The 16616-nt window shown below is 45.8% G+C and overlaps 1 protein-coding gene across 1 annotated transcript in view; it reads left to right on the top strand.

Annotated features, from left to right (window-relative positions):
• Nucleotides 1–16616, top strand: part of COL21A1 (collagen type XXI alpha 1 chain) — a 526378-nt gene that overhangs the window by 403063 nt on the left and 106699 nt on the right. Inside the window, exon 17 of the mRNA XM_073589133.1 lies at nt 3593–3646. Coding sequence (XP_073445234.1) covers nt 3593–3646 — 54 coding nt within the window. The remainder of the gene's footprint in view (nt 1–3592; nt 3647–16616) is intronic.

Consider the following 16616-nt stretch of genomic DNA (forward strand, 5'->3'; position numbering starts at 1 on the left):
TATCTAAACCATACCAAAGAAAGTCTTTCCATAAACTGATCCCTTTTGCAGGGTATTAAACTTTAACAGGCAGTGAGGTATGTTTAAAGCCAACATTAATAAATAATCTCTCCGATTGAGGGCTTCTTTGGCTTTGTGGAGAGGGATTAAATGGTTCAAGAAGAGAGATCACATTTGAATATACTGCATGAGCTAGAATAGAATAAAGAAAAATACACAAATCAAAATAAATACAAATATAAAATCTACTAAAAAAGACAGGAGGGAATAAAAAGGTATATCCCATAAGGACACACACAGAGAACGCTTTATAAAAGGGAGCAAAATTTAATGACTCATTTAGGCTGTGTGGTGCCATCGTCTCTAACGTTGCAATGAATTTTAATTCACACTGAGTTGAGAGTTGTTTGGAATTACCACTTCTAATCCCAGTGTAAATGATTTCAATGTCCCTAACCATAAATTCTCAAGGGTCACAATTGTGATGAGCCCTGAAGTTCCTGGGGATCGTTTTTGATTCGGAGAGGTCGGCCACTTTCCTGGTCGCACCAATATCCCGCACATGCTCTTGCACTCTCACTCTGAGCTCTCTTGAGGTAAGTCCTACATAAATAAGTGGGCAACTGCAGGTAGGATAATAGATAACATTTGTGCTACTGCATCATATATGTTGTTTAATTTGAAAGTGTTTAGCACCATTTACAGAGTAAAAGGAGGTGCATCGAAGGATATTGGTGCAGGCAAGAGAGTGGCCCAGGTGTAACATCCCTCTGTTGGTCCCCTTGATCGAAACAGATTTACAGTTGGTGGAAAATAATGGCTCCTGACCAATAGATCTTTGAGTTTTTTTTTACCTCTGTGGGGTCATTAGTGGGCAATTGGACAGAAAAGGTCCCAAGGAAAGTTTGTGATTATACACTGAAGTAAAGCACATTTTATCATCCTTCCTCTCTTTCTTTTTGTTCTGATATAGAAAATGATTTTGAGGGGTTGCTCTTGCTCTATTGTACCCACACCATATACTCTTCCGACTTTATCCCCTTACTTCAAATCAGGTCTTGACATAATTTGCTTGCACCTCATATTTGTCATATGAAGAGCAGATCAGCCTAATCCTTATGAACTGTCCAACTGGGACTGCCTTAATAGTGGTTTTATTGTGAGCTGATTGTGCATGTATCAAGGCTTTTACTGAAATCTCTTTTAGATAGACTTCAGTCTCAATGCACGAATGGTCATCCACCTCCAGACTGATGTCCAGGAAATCAATTTCTTTGGAGTCATATTTGTAAGTCAACCTTATGTTATATGAATTGGAGTTAAGAAAATCCATGAAGACCTCGAGCTGCTGCACCACTTTTTGCCAAAAAACCAAAACATCATCCATTGATCAAAACCAGCATAGGACATGGTCGGCGACACCCGTGCCCACATCACCAAAGACCAATCTCTTGCAGAACCCTAGGAAGAGGTTGGCATGTAAGGGTGCGCAGGCCGCCCCCCCATGGCTGTGTCGCATTTCTGATGGTAAAACTGATCTTCAAATAAAAAAAAATTATGTGCCAGGATGAACTGCAGGAGCCCGAGACTGAGCCCAAACAAAGGGCTGTTCAGGTTGGAGGCCCCAAGGAAGATGTGGACCACATTTAAACCATCAGTGTGGTTGATGTAGGTGTATAATAATGTTTCAACGTCTGCTGTAACCAATGGGTTCCCGTCTTCCACAGAGATGCTGTCAACCCTGTTTAGGATGTTCGTTGTGTCTCTGACATGTGATGGCATTGTTTCCACTATTGATTTACGTCATATGTCTGAGACACCTGTACAGCCCTTTTTCTGAGCTCATCCTCGAGTTCCTGCTCATCCTCCTCCTATTGACCTACATGTATAAAGCATCCATATCTATCTGAAATTGTTTTACATGATTCTGTTTTTGGATGGACTGATTATTCATTTTTTTAAAATGTGTCTGCCCATCAGCTTCTCTTATAAGTGTCAGCCGTTGGTGAGTGGGGATATAATATCGTGTACAAGCTAGAGTGCCAACCTCTGCAGCAAGGTAAAGACACTTGCTAGGGATTTTTGAGGATGAGCAGCGTATTATAGCCCACCTTTACCATTTCCCTGGACATATGAAGGTTATTCATTATTTTTATCTATTCATTCTTCTGGATGAGTTGGTTGTTTATTAAAGTGAATATGTCACCTCATTTTGGCGGTCTATGTAAATGATTTCTGTCCGGTCCGATGGGCGGTGTTTTGGGTCATTTCCTCCACCCCTCTTTGGTCGCTGTCCGCAATATTTCTGGGAATTTCCGCAGTTGTCCTCCATATTATGTGCGTGCACATTGCACTCTTGACTTGTGCAATGCACTCTTGACTTGCGCATGCGCAGTATGCTTTTCCCAACTGCCGGCAAAGCCGAAAATCATTAGTGCATATGCGCCATTGAAGTGTTCCAGAAGTATTTTGCTGTGTTCCGGGACATAGTTCACTGACGCATGCGCACTAATGCTTTTTGGCTTTGCCTGCAGCTGGGCAAAGCATACTGCGCGTCCGTGAGTCAAGATTGCAATGCGCATGCGCATAATATGGAGGACCACTACGGAAATTCACAGAAATATTGCGGACAGCGGCCAAAGAGGCGTGGAGGAAAAGACCCAAAACACCGCCCATTGGACCGGACCAAAATCATTTACATAGACCACCAAAATGAGGTGACAGATTCCCTTTAAGGAGCTGAATATAGGCCTTATTTTGGAATATGCTCTAATGGATTAATTAGAATTGACTATTGAAGTGATATTAATTGGAAGTTTGAGGATCTCATTCTAAACCTTGTTTTCAACATCTCTTCCTTAGAGCCTACCTGTACATTTAATCTATACTCTTGATAATTGGTTTGGCTTTTGGATTTTGTCACCCCCGTTGGTTGTGATATTACAACACCATTGTGATATCTGTGGAGATTAGTGGTTTCCAGGTGATACATAGGGTGAGTGGGGGTGCCATATTGCGTTCAAGCTAGGATGCCAATGTCAACAGCAAGGCAGGGGTGACTTTAGGGTAAGTGAAATTCTGTACTTTTGTTACTGAAATTGGTTTCTCACCTCAAGAATAAGAAATTGGTCATTGTATCTCACCATGTTTCATTGAAAATTTTAATTTATGCCTGGTTGGGAATTGCACATAATTCTAGTTCATTTTGGTTTTAATTTTTGTCAAATAAAAGTTATTTTTTATGATTATTATTGTATTCTGGTGAGCTCTATAGGGAAGGTCTAACTGCTGTTCCATTTTTTTGCACACCCATAGACTTGCCTTGGCAAGTCTTGTCTGATATACACAGCCAATGGCAGCATGCTGCAAACTTTTCCTCATGACAATGCAGCTGAAAAAAAATCGCAGATCTGCACTGCCTCATTGAATATCATTGGTCTAATTTTTTATTGGATTGCGCTAGTTTGATTTATATGCTAATGTGAGAGAACCTAACTCAGATATTCCATGTAGCTCTGCTAATCCAATTTTTCAGTTGTAATAATATAATTATAATGACAAATAATGACATGATAGTTCTTGTCTCCTACAGGGTGAAGAAGGAAAACCAGGCCCACCAGGAATGGAAGGTCAACAAGGACTACCAGTAAATATCACAAACTATCATGTTATATGCAGTTACTTTGCCTATATTGAGCGATACATGAACAATCGATAGTAGCAATCAAATATGAAGCACAGTGCCATACAACTAGCATTGAGTGCTGGTAATCCCAATCCTCCATCGCCCACAAACTCACAGGGGTGCAAGAAATAAGACTGGCAGGTATACACAGTATCATTCCACAGGTGCTCATTTTAAATCAAGGCATATGATTAGTCACATCACATTCAGACACTGACACCTTGTGTACCCCTACATAAGAAGTGTGTTTCTCCCTTCAATACCAAAACTACAAAAGTCATCATATGCATACATATTTATAGCTGGAGAAATTGTTCATTTGACAAATTCTCAAGTGTGCAACATGATATACCACAGAACTGCTTGCTAATTAGCTCTATTCAAAGAACAGCTTAATAGGAGCTGCCTTTTTACCCCTTTATGACTTTTCATGCACCCATACGTCATGGTCGGACAGAGGTTTGATGTATGGATACATCATGGCGATCGTACGCAGCACAGGAGCTATGCCTGCACAATCGTCGTCTGGAGCTTGGCTTACGTGATATCCAAGATCCTTCAATCACTGCCAGAAGTTGTGCCTGCACTTCCCCTGGCTGTTTAACCCCCCGAATGCAGCTATCAAAAATGATAGCAACATTTGGGAGGCCATGTGAGGAATGGGGTTCCCTCTCCTGTCCAATCGGATCTCCCATGACATCATTGAGAGAACTCGATCATTGTCATGACTACCCAAGGTCATCATGACTAACCCCGGTCAGCCAGCTATGGCATGCCTGTTGGACCATGCTCAGAGCTTGGTCTAATGGACTTCTGTTAGTGTAATACAGAGAGTGGTCAGACTAGTAGACGTTAAAGCCCCATAAAGGCACTAGGTAAAAAAGAAAATGTAAAAATATTTTTTTAAAAATCTCAAAATGTATTTAAAATATGAAATTAATATTATACCCATAAATACATATATTTATGTAAATGAAAAACAAAAAAGTACACATATTTGGTATCGCTGCATCCAGAATTACTCGATCCAGCTCGATCAGCGGACAAATATAAAATCTATAGCTCTAAGAGCATAGCAATGCAAAAAAAATTATTTTTTTCTATAAAATAGTTTTTATTGTGTAAAAGCAGAAAAATATTAAAAAAGATATATGGTAAATGTGGTATTGCTGTAATTGTATTGACCCGAAGATTAAAGCTGCCTTATCACTTTTATCACACAATGAGCAGCAATAAAAAAAACCCCTAAAAAACAATTCCTGAATTGCTGTTTTTTTGTTTCATTCTGCCTTTCAAAAATCAGAATAGAAAGCAATCAAAAAATGTTATGTGACAGAAAATTGTACCAATAAAAACGTCAACGGAGATTTAGATGGAAGCTCTGATGCAAGTGCTCAGCATAGAGAGCAGGATAAATGTTATGTAAAATGTTCGCAATAAAAGCTTCAACTCAAACCACAAAGAAATTAAGAGGGCTCTCATAGCTACAAAAATGTGAAGCATGTGGACACTAAATGTGGTTTAAGCACACTGGAGCTCAGTATAGAGGAGCTTTTGGATTTGGGAGTGCTGAATTTGCTAGAATCCTTTTGGGTGGCAAGGAATCATAGCGCGTCTCCAGAGCCTTTGTGCTACCAGTGATGTGGAAGGTCTCTATATTTCCATGAAAAACAGATGCCATATCAATGCTGTAAAGGAACACATGGCTTTAAAATGGATGAAGTTGTATCCAAATTATACAGCTCTGGCAAAAATTAAGAGACCAATATATGTCTAGGTATATTTGCGCTGAAAGGGTGATAAACTACTGGAGAGAAAAAATTACCCTATGTGCATTGGTTCCATATGGTAATTAAACTATCTAAGGCTAGTTTCACACTAGCGTTTTGGAGTGCAGCGACGGCCTGCGCATGGCCGCCGCTAAGCCCCGCCCCTGCCGCGCCCGCCGGTAGCTCCGCCCACCGGCGCATGACGCTGCATGCGCCCTGCGTCCCCTATCTTTATCACAGGGGGCGCAGCCCGTGCGCAGTATGCGTTTGGCGGCGCATGCGTCCTTTTGACGGTGCGCCGACCTGCGCCAAACGCAACCTGCTGCAGTTTGGTTGCGTCGGTGCACCGTCAAAAACACGCATGCGCCGCCAAACGCATACTGCGCACGGCCTTTGCCCCCTGTGATAAAGATAGGGGACGCAGGGCGCATGCAGCGTCATGCGCCGGTGGGCGGAGCTACCGGCGGGGGCGCGGCAGGGGCGGGGCTTAGCGGCGGCCGTGCGCAGGCCGTCGCTGCGCTCCAAAACGCTAGTGTGAAACTAGCCTAATTGCAGTTATTTGGATTTACCTTACTTTCAGGATGAACCAAGCATGATTGATTTCTTGCATGTGCACTGTGTCTTGAAGCAGTCCGCCGATGCAATTTACCTGGTTCTTCTAAGTTTATTCAATCCCGTTAGTGTATCTTGATTAACATAAGGAGTCACTATAAGGAGAGAGCGCTGTCCCAGCTAGTGACAGCTTCTCTGTACTCTTCGTTCCGCTGGTCACAGCTCTTTCCTCTGGTCTGGTTGTTTTCGGCGTGAGTATCGGCCGGCAAAGGACCTGTCTGACGTCTGATGTCATGAGTCACGTGATGAAGATCAGTACAGAGTTCTGAAATGGCCAACAATGAGTCCGGATCTAAATTCCATTGTTTGAACATGTGGGAAAAGATCTTAAAATTGTTGGTGGGAGAAGGGACCTTTCAAATATAAGAGACCTGTAGCATTTGCAAAAAGAGAATGATCCAAAATTCCAGTTTAAAGCCACAATCTGGCTTTGGGACATGTGTTTTGGTATCATGAACAGTGACAAGGGAGTTGTTATGATATATGGTGGTCAAGATAAGGACATCCCTTTTGTTCTTATACTTGACCACCAGCATGTTGTCGCTGCATTGGGCTCTGCTTTCACCTTTTCTCAGTGTTTGCCCAATTATCGGCTTAGGGAGGCTTCGCTGATTTTTCACCTGGTACCAAAAGCAACTGGACCTCTGGCAGAGAGGCTCTTGGGTCTTGAAGAGTGGGATGTTGATGTAAAAGTTATCAATGTAGAGGTGATAACCCTTATCCAGCAGTTGGTGCAGCAATTCCCACACAATTTTTGCACTCACCCCCAGGATGGAAGGCATTCAGGTGGGTTAATCTGGGTGTCTTTACTCTCGTAGACCCTAAATCTGTGAGTGTACCCTGAGGTACTCTCGCACAGTTTGTACTGTTTTATTCCATACCTGGACCTCTTACTGGGCAGGCATTTTTGGAATTTTAGCTTCCCTTTGACATGAACCAGAGATTCATCTATAGCTATGTCCCTCTGGGGTGTGTACACCTCAGCAAATTTTCTGCTGAAGTGTTCAACCACTGGCTGAATTTTATATAGACGACCAAAGTTTGGATCATCTCGGGGAGGACTCTGCGCATTATCACTATAATGCAAACATTTTTGGATTGTCTCAAATCGTGTCCTTGTCATGGCCAAATAGAATACCGGTGTACTGTAGAGAATATCAGTATTGCCAAATCTCCGTTTTTTTTATTATGCACATATGCAGCACAATTCCCCAAAATGTCATAATCTCTGCTGCATTTACAGGGGTCCATCTGGCATATGATGACGTGGGATTTTGGGTGAAAAATTGTTGGGCATACAAGTTCATCTGGGCCACCTTAAGATTTATTTCCTCATTGAAAAAGAATTTGAAGAAGTCAATTTCAGTGAGACCTGTGGTGTCAAACTGGATTCCTGAGCTGCCGATGAAATCCGGAATGATGAGCTGATAATTTTCAGGGGGTGCAAACCATATGGGATCGATTGCTGCATAAGTTGCCTGGGTCCTAGGGCGTCTTTCTAGGGGTCCTTCCTCACTAGATGAGGAGGAATAGGAGGAATAGACAAATGTGGGATCTTCCTCACTTGATGACTCCATGTCGGAGGCAAGGAAGGTGTATGCCTCCTCTGGTGAATATCGTCTTTTTGATGAATGGGCCATTTTTTTTAAAAAAATTTCAAAACCCTGGGGATGTGTGTGTAAGTGGTGCTTTTACATGGGTAATGTGTGGGGCTTGTGTATAGGGAACAATTTAACATAAAAATAGAGAAAAAAAAGTGGAGATAAAAAATGCAGAAGAAACACTTAAAAAGAAAAATCAGAAGAAAAAAAAGTTTGTATAAAACAAATTACAGACATTCACTACATTAATGCCCTCCCTATAAATTTACCCGACACAAATAATTATTTTTTACAAAAGAAAAATGGACGTCACTAACAATGTAACTTACGCTCCCCTAACGCACTAGCTAAAAATTTACTCGACGCAACAATTATTATTTTTTGCAAAAGAAAAACGGATGTCACCAACACCGTAACGTAAGCTCCCCTAATGCACTCACAAAAAATTTACTAGACGCAACTGATTTTTTTTTTTACAAAAGAAAAATTAAATTACCCAGCAATAGCAGTTTTTTAAATGCAAAAAATAAAGACGCTACCTCCTTATCTATAAAACTACTCTATACGTTTTTTCTCTAAAACAAGATCGGACATCCCCAAACACTGACGACTGCTTCACTAACATGCAACCTATAAAACTACTCTGTAAGTTTTTTTTCCTCTAAAACAAGATCGGTTGTCACTAACACTGTGACGCCTGCTACACTAACATGCTAAAACTACGCTGTACGATTTTTTTTCTTCTCTAAAACAAGATCAGTCGGCAACAAACACTGTGACGCTGGCTACACTAACACGCTACCGCTAAAACTAGCCTGTACTAACTACTATTGTTATTTCTTTCTAAAATTAATTTGGACATCTCTCACACTGTGATGTCTGCTATGCTAACTAACTAAAACAAGAAAAAGTCCCGTGGCGCAGTCTCTGATTAGTAGCGATACCGATCAGAGCTCTGCAGACACAAGAAAAGCATGAATGCTCTGCGCAGGATGCCGCACACACAAAAAAGTGCAAAAAAGTATGCTAAAAATTCAATTTGAAGGGGAGGGGGGTATTGGATCAGGGATGGGGTACTGTGAAAGGGATGGGGGAGGTGTTGCTGCTGCTGTGATCACAGATGAGTCACACAGCATCCAGCACACAGCACAGCAGGCAGATCGCAGGAGGATAATTCCAGAGCAGCAGCACTTGGAGGCAGGAGATCACAGGGAAGATCGCACTGGCCACCAATGTATTCCTTACTCAAGTGACAGAGAGGTTATAGAACCACTCTGCATGCCAAATCTAAGACAAAGATAGCGTGCAGGGCGGTGATCGCTATTTTAGATTTACCCCTTTGGCGCTGATTGACCAGAAACTATTGTTCAGCCAATCAGCGCCAAAGGGGTTAGTCAGGTGAGGTGACGTCACGATCACTCCACCCATTGTGATGGCTGTGATTGGTGCTGTGTCACACAGCACAGATCACAGCATGTCACATGTTTTTTTCTTAACTTTATTGACATATTGCTGTGATTGGCTGGTCAGAATTGACCAGTAAATCAAAGCAATTGCCAATGCGGGGGGGTGGTACAGAGCCCTGGGGGTGATGTGCAGTGATGGTCTGCTGTCAGGGATAGCAGCCATAGTAACCCGATCACTGCGCGATGCCGCGTGTTCTGTCCCCACTTAATGGCGATTAAAGGTATGCAGACATGTAAGTGAGAGAAGTTCCTACCTTTGTGTATCCAATAAGCGAGGCAGACATGACCCTTAGCAGCTTCTCAGATAAGCATACACGCGTTGTGATGAAGAACAATGTTGGTTTATTCCGTAGATAACGATCCAAACATTACATTGAATCTCTTGCATGGAGCTTGTCTCTGGAGTCGCTACTTGCGGGTCAAAAGACTTTGCTTCCTCAGCTCATGAGGGAGAACAGTTCTCTCAGGTAAGATGTCTGCCGATGACTGAGCAAACAGGAAGAGAAGAGGCTGAAGAGAAGCCCCTCCCCATAGGCTGAACAAGGAAAGACCGAGGAACTAAATGGTCTGGCCAGTAGATGGCAGCAGAGACAAGCGAAAAAACATAAATACATTTCTTTAACTAGAAACATGCATGGAACAGCACACTCCCCGTCTGGAATTCACTATGGGGATTCCACTATTGTCCATAATAATAATAAACCTAAAAGAAAGGGCATGTTAAATGCAACAATTAAAGTTCAAAAAATCAGAAAAACGGCCAAACTTCGGGTGCAGAACGCTCATCCCGTAGTGGCGCTCTCGATAGGCAGTAAGAGGACGAGTTCATGGATTGGCCTCGCAAAGATCTTCGTCTCACCCTTCCTAAAGACCCTCAGCTCCACCTTCCGCACGTTGCCGTCCTGGCTAGGCAGTGTCCTGGTAACAAGTCCCAGAGGCCAGTCAGTCCTTTCAGTGGTCTGGTCTTTCATGAGGACCAGATCTCCTTCCTTGATATTCGGCTTGGGATGTCGCCACTTCCTTCTCCCTTGAAGAATGGTAAGGTATTCCTTCCTCCATCGGTTCCAGAAGTAGTCGGCCAAATATTGGACTCGTTTCCAGTGTCTTTGGTAGGTGTTGGCATGAGTGAAGTCTCCGCTGGGAATTACCGCGTTGTCGATCTTCTGGGTAAGAAGGATGTTGGGAGTCAACATGGTTGGTACCTCTGGATCCATTGACACCGGCACAAGGGGTCTCGAGTTGATGATGGCTGAGACTTCGGCTAAAAGAGTCACTAGAGTCTCGTGCGTGAGTCTCGAGGAGTTGACGTCCTTTAGCATGGAGTTCAGGATGTTGCGTGAGATTCCGATCATCCTCTCCCAGGAGCCTCCCATGTGAGAGCTGTGAGGAGAATTGAAGATCCAGGTGCAACCCTTGTCTGCCAGCTGGTCTTGGATTGGCTTGGTGTCGATGTTCAGCTCTCTACATGCACCGACGAAGTTGCTGCCGCGGTCGGACCTCAGCTGCTTTACTGGTCCTCTGATGGCGAGGAATCTTCTCAAGGCGTTAATCAGGCAGGAGGTATCCATGGACTCTAACACCTCGATGTGAACGGCTCGGATGCTCAAGCAGGTGAATAGCACAGCCCACCGCTTACTGTCCGCACGGCTGCTACGAGTTCTGCGTGTGGATACCATCCATGGTCCGAAAACGTCTAGGCCCACATAGGTGAAAGGTGGTTCCATGGAAAGTCTATCTGTAGGTAGGTCGGCCATTTGTTGGCACAGTTGCTTTCCTCTCACTTTGCGACAGTGCACACAATCGTGAAGTATTTGTGCTACACGTCTCTTCATCCCGACAATCCAGAGGCCTGCAGACCGTAGAGTGCCCTCTGTAATTTGCCTGCCTTGGTGTTCAGCCCTTTCATGATGATGACGGATCAGTAAGACTGTAACGTGGTGTTTGTTGGGAATGATGAGAGGATTTTGCTCTGCGACACCGAAACGAGCCTGGCTTAAACGACCGCCAACCCTCAGTAAGCCGAAGCTGTCCATTACTGGGTTTAAATTGGCGAGGGGGCTTCTTAATGGAATCTGCTGTTTGTTATTTAAGCACTTCCATTCGGTGGCGAATTCGCTCTGTTGGAGGTGGCGTATAATGAGGGACTCACTACGGGAGATGTCCTCAGCAGAAAGAGGTCTGTGGCATACATGCCAGCGATGACAGTCCTTGTCTTTAAAGTCTGCACGATAACATCTGGCGATGTGCACTAACCTGGCAACAGTCCTGACGAGTCTTAACCAGCTGGAGAAACGTTCAAAACGTTGGCAGCCGAGGTTGGATGTTTTCTCAGCACTGGTGGTCAGGGTATGGACCTCAGTTCGGACATCTGGATCGTTGTCTGGATCTAGGATGCTGAAGTCTTCCTGGACACCTTCTTCTGACTGTCTCAGCAGGAACTCTGGACCTGTAAGCCAAGAAGAGTTAACGAAAGAAGATATAGACATGGGTCTGGTTGCAAGATCTGCTGGATTCAGCTCCGATGGTACGTAACGCCATTGTTCCGGTTTGGAGGATCTCCTGATCCTTTCGATGCGGTTACTGACATACACGTAGAATCGTCTCGATGTATTGTAGATGTAACCCAAAACGACCTTGCTGTCGGTGTAAAATTGGACCTCATCTATTTCGATACACAGTTCTTGTAGTATGAAGTCAGCAATTTCCACTGCCAAGACGGCTCCACAGAGTTCGAGTCTGGGGATGGTGTGGTCGGGCTTCGGGGCTAGCTTCGCCTTGCCGAACACCAATCCGACGTAGCTTTGCCCGCTGGCGTCCATCACCTTCAGGTATGCAACCGCCGCTATGGCTTCTGTGGAGGCGTCTGAAAAGACGTGGAGTTCTTTCCTTCCGCTAGAGGCAAGGGAGATTTTGGTGTAGCATCTCGGGATGTGAATATTGTTCAATCCGCACAACGACTGTTTCCATGTTTCCCATTTTTTCTCTTTGTCGGAGGGGAGCGGGGTATCCCAATCCTTGACAGTTTCAGATAGTTGTCTCAACAAGGATTTGCCTTGTATGGTGATGGGCGCCACGAACCCCAGCGGGTCAAATAAGCTGTTCACTATGGAGAGGACACCACGTTTTGTGAACGGTTTGTCCGAGCAATTCACTTGAAACCCGAAGGAGTCGGCTGCGAGATCCCATCTGATGCCTAGGCTCCTCTGCACGGGTGGGCTGTCTAGCCCCAAGTCAATGTCCTTGAATCCAGGGGCGTGATCACCCGAATCAAAGGCTCTCATTACGGTCGGGCTGTTTGAAGCGATTTTATGAAGCCTGAGCCTTGCCTGGGCCAGCATACCTTGGGTCCTCTTGAGCAAATCAATGGCTGCTTCTTCAGTGGGCAGTGATTTGAGCCCGTCGTCTACATAGAAGTCTCTTTCAACGAAGTCTCTTGCGTCTGTGCCATACTCAGACTCTCCCTCTGATGCGGTCCTTCGGAGACCGTAGGTTGCTACTGCGGGTGAAGGGCTGTTCCCGAAGACATGGACTCTCATTCGGTATTCCACCATCTCTTTGTTGGTGTCGTTGTCCTTGAACCACAGGAATCTGAGGAAGTTCCGGTGGTCCTCCCTGACTAGGAAACAGTGGAACATCTGTTCGATATCGGCAGTGATGGCGACGAGTTCTTTCCGGAACCTCAGCAACACTCCTACTAAGTTGTTCGTCAGGTTGGGACCTGTGAGGAGGACATCGTTGAGTGATACGCCTCCATGTTTGGCGCTGGAGTCAAAGACAACCCTGATTTGGTTCGGTTTCCGTGGGTGGTAGACACCAAATGAAGGCAGATACCAGCACTCTTCGTTCTTCTTCACGGGAGGAGCGGGTTCCGCGTGGTTGTTGCGAAATATTCTGTCCATAAAGGCGACAATATGCTCCCTCATTTCAGGTTTGTGGTTCGTTGAACGTTGAAGAGAGTTGAATCTGTTCTGAGCTTGGTCTCGGTTGTTTGGCAGTCTTACCCTGGTGGATCGGAAGGGTAATGGAGAGACCCAGTGGTCGGTTTTGTCCTTAGAGAACTCACGGTCCATTATGTCGATGAATTCTCTGTCCTCCACTGACAAGGCTACTTTATCGTCGTCCTTGGTGATGTGAAAGACTGATCTTCCCAAGTTGTCGGTACGCAGAGAAGAAGCGATGTCAGGCAGCTGTATTGAGTCTGGGGGCTTCTCTTTCACTTCATAGTGATGAGGACATGGCCTTAGGCAGGTTGTGCGTCCGTCTCCATGGACGTAGGTCCTGAAGGAGTCGATTTCTGATCGATCAACGCACACGTTTCCTATGACTACCCATCCGAGGTCCAGTCTCTGGGCGTATGGTGCGTAGTCAGGTCCGTTGCACTGTTGTCGCACCTTGTGTACCCTCAGGTTGTCTCTGCCGAGCAGGAGTAGAATCTCCGCGTTGTTGTCCATAGGTGGGATGACGCTTGCGAGGTGCTTCAGGTGCGGCTGATGAAGTACAGCTTCTGGGGTAGGAATTTCACTCCTATGGCTGGGTATTTGGTCACATTCAACTAGCGTTGGCAGAGGTATTTCAGTCTTCCCGTTGATAGGAGAAGCGATGAATCCCTGGGCTCTTCTGCCGCTAGTCTCTATGCGGCCTGAGCAGGTGTTCAAGGTGTAGGGCTCTGATGGTCCACTAATTCCGAAGGCTTCAAAGAATTTGGCTCCTGCCAGGGACCGGTTGCTTTGGTCGTCTATGATGGCATACACCTTCATTGCCTTTTCTGGATGTCCTTCGGGGTAAACCTTGATGAGGCATATTCGGGCGCAACATTTCTCCATGCGGCCCTCTCCACATACTTCTGAGCATGAGCAGGAGACAGTTGTGGCGGTGTCGGTCTGATTCTGTGGCTCCCCGCCATGACTTGGAGCGGGAGCGGTGGTGACTGCAGCCGGTGTGTCTCTAGCTATTCGGGTTGAGTGCATGGCTGAAACATGCTTTTCGCTGTGGCACTCCCCACACTTGACTGTGGATTTGCAGTCCTTGGCCATGTGCTCAAGTGATGCGCAGCATTTGAAGCAAACCCCGAGCTCTGTGAGGATCTTCTTGCGCTCCTGTAGGGTTTTGGATCTAAACCCTTTGCACTTGGTCAACGAGTGTGGCTTCTTGTGGATGGGACATTCACGATTAAAGGATTTATCTCGTGATGAGACGATGTTCTGTTCGTCTGTGGGCGTTGCAGGTGACGGTAGCTCGGTCTTCCTAACGCTCACAGCTCTCTTAGTGTCTCTGCGTTTGTTTGTGGTGTTTTCATACCTTGGTGCAGGAGTTGGTGCGGCTGTCGAAGCGTTGGACTCTAGGAAGTCGAGGCTGGGGTCATTCCTCATCTGGGCCTGTTCATCAATGAACCTGCAGAAGTGGATGAATGGAGGGAAGGTAACGTCGTTCACTCTTTTGTATCTTGATACTGACATTGCCCACTTTTCCTGCAGGCTGTATGGCAGCTTCACCACGATCGGGTTTACTCCATGGGCTGAATCCAGATAGCACAGCCCAGACAGACGAGGGTCTCTTTTGGCGAGCTCCAGCTCCATTAGCAGGTCACTTAGGTCTTGCAGCTTGTGGACGTCTTTAAGGTTGATCTTTTGGAAATCCTGCAGTCTCTTGAATAAGGCTTTCTCTATTGCCTCTGCGCTGCCAAAGGTGCGTTCCAGCCTTTGCCATGCGGCAGCGAGACCTGCTTCTGCTTGTCCCACGTGGACCGCTCTGAGGCTCCTGACGCGGGTTGAAGAGCTTGGACCTAACCACTTTATCAGGAGGTCAAGTTCCTGTTCTTCAGTTAGGTTGAGATTGGCGATGGCTGCCTTAAAGGTTGCTTTCCAGGCCCTGTAGCTCTCTGCACGATCATCAAACTTTGTAAGACTGGTGTTGATTAGCTCTCTGCTCACCATGAACCTGGCGAACTCGGACATATCCAACTTCTCACCACTCGTTGCCACGACGACTCGTGATGCCCCTGGGGCGTATGGGCCGCCTGGTGTGAATGGATGAGCTGTTCCCGGATAGAATGATGTTGCTGCAGGGTTGAGCTGTGGTTTAGCCCTTGAAGAATCTGACGAATACCGCTTGAGCTGTGAAGGTGGGTCAGGAAACACTTGGTTGCCATCTTGTGGTGGTGACTGTGTTTGAGAAGGTATCTCTGGGTGACTGTCATTAATTAGCTCGGGTGCCTTCGAGGGTACTGGCGCCTCTGGAAGTACGTTGGAGGTTTTGGTGTCGTCGACTTGGACGGTACTGTAGACCGGGGTTGCTACAGGTAGCTGGTTTAGTACATAGTCTTTCGTGCGATTGACTGGATCGTCTGATTCCAGTGGTGGCGAGTTAGCTGCATCAGGACCTTGGATCAACGCCTGCTCAAGTAGTCTCACTTTAGCTAATGCGACCTCCTCTTCCATCTGTGACCGAAGAATCTTCAGCTGAGCCTCCGCTTCTGCTTCTGCTCTCTTGGCTTCCACTTCTGCCCTTTTTGCTTCCATGTCTGCTTCTGCCCTTTTTGCCTCTGCCTTAGCTTCTCTCTCAGTGAAAGAACGTCTCACTCTGGATTCCTCTGCCTTTATGCGGGCCTCTAGTATCCTGTCGCTCATGGTTGAACTTCTTGAGGACGATGCCCTGGATGACCGAGAGGAACGTTTAGATGAGGTCGATCGGTGTGACCTGGTTTCTTGCAGGTGAGAGATACGGTGTTCAGCCTTGTTTATGGCATGTTGGACCTTGGCGTCTCTCTCCTTGTCCGTCTCTAGCGCCTCACTGAGGTCTGGAAGAGCTTCATCAGAATTAAAATCTTTTAGAAGAGCGATGTACTTTGCTGATAGTCTCTTGTACCTTTCACGGGCGGTGTTCAGCCGCTCCATGACGGATTGCAAGCTTGCGGCGTTGCCTGATGAGGATTCGAGTCTTGACATATAAGAGGTGACGCATTCCCACTGTTCTTCCAGGTGATCACATAGCTCATCTTTCATATTGTGATAGTTTTCAAGCACCTTTATAGTTGGTTTGGCAGAACGTTTTGGTCGGGTGACTTGGTCTGCTTGAGATGTGGGGTCTGCCTCCTGGGCTTCATCGTGGATGGTATCAGGTTGTATTTGCACTGTTTCAGCAGTAGGGACCTGTCCAAGGTCTTTTTCGGCCATTTTGAATAAAGGTGTACTGTCTCTTTAAAAAATTCAACTTTTGAATCGGGTCCGAAAATCGCTGTGCGGCTCTGCGGGAGGTCCCGGATGAGATTCCCAGAGTGACTTTGGCAAAACTTGAGGGTTCGCGGATCGCTGATGCGCGGTAATGAGGTATGGAGTACTGCAGGCCTTTAGGAGCGATGTGGCCAGAAGGAAACAGCAGGTGCATAGACAGTCCTCATTAACAGTACGAGCAGAGTTATTGCAAGATGTGGCAGGTGGTGGAGCTACTTCTAGGCTTGTCCAGACGTGCACTGCTGCAGGCAGAC

The sequence above is a fragment of the Dendrobates tinctorius genome, unplaced genomic scaffold, assembly GCF_039654945.1.
Source record: "Dendrobates tinctorius isolate UK_male_01 unplaced genomic scaffold, ASM3965494v1 ptg000107l, whole genome shotgun sequence".
In the NCBI taxonomy this organism is placed as follows: Eukaryota; Metazoa; Chordata; class Amphibia; order Anura; family Dendrobatidae; genus Dendrobates; species Dendrobates tinctorius.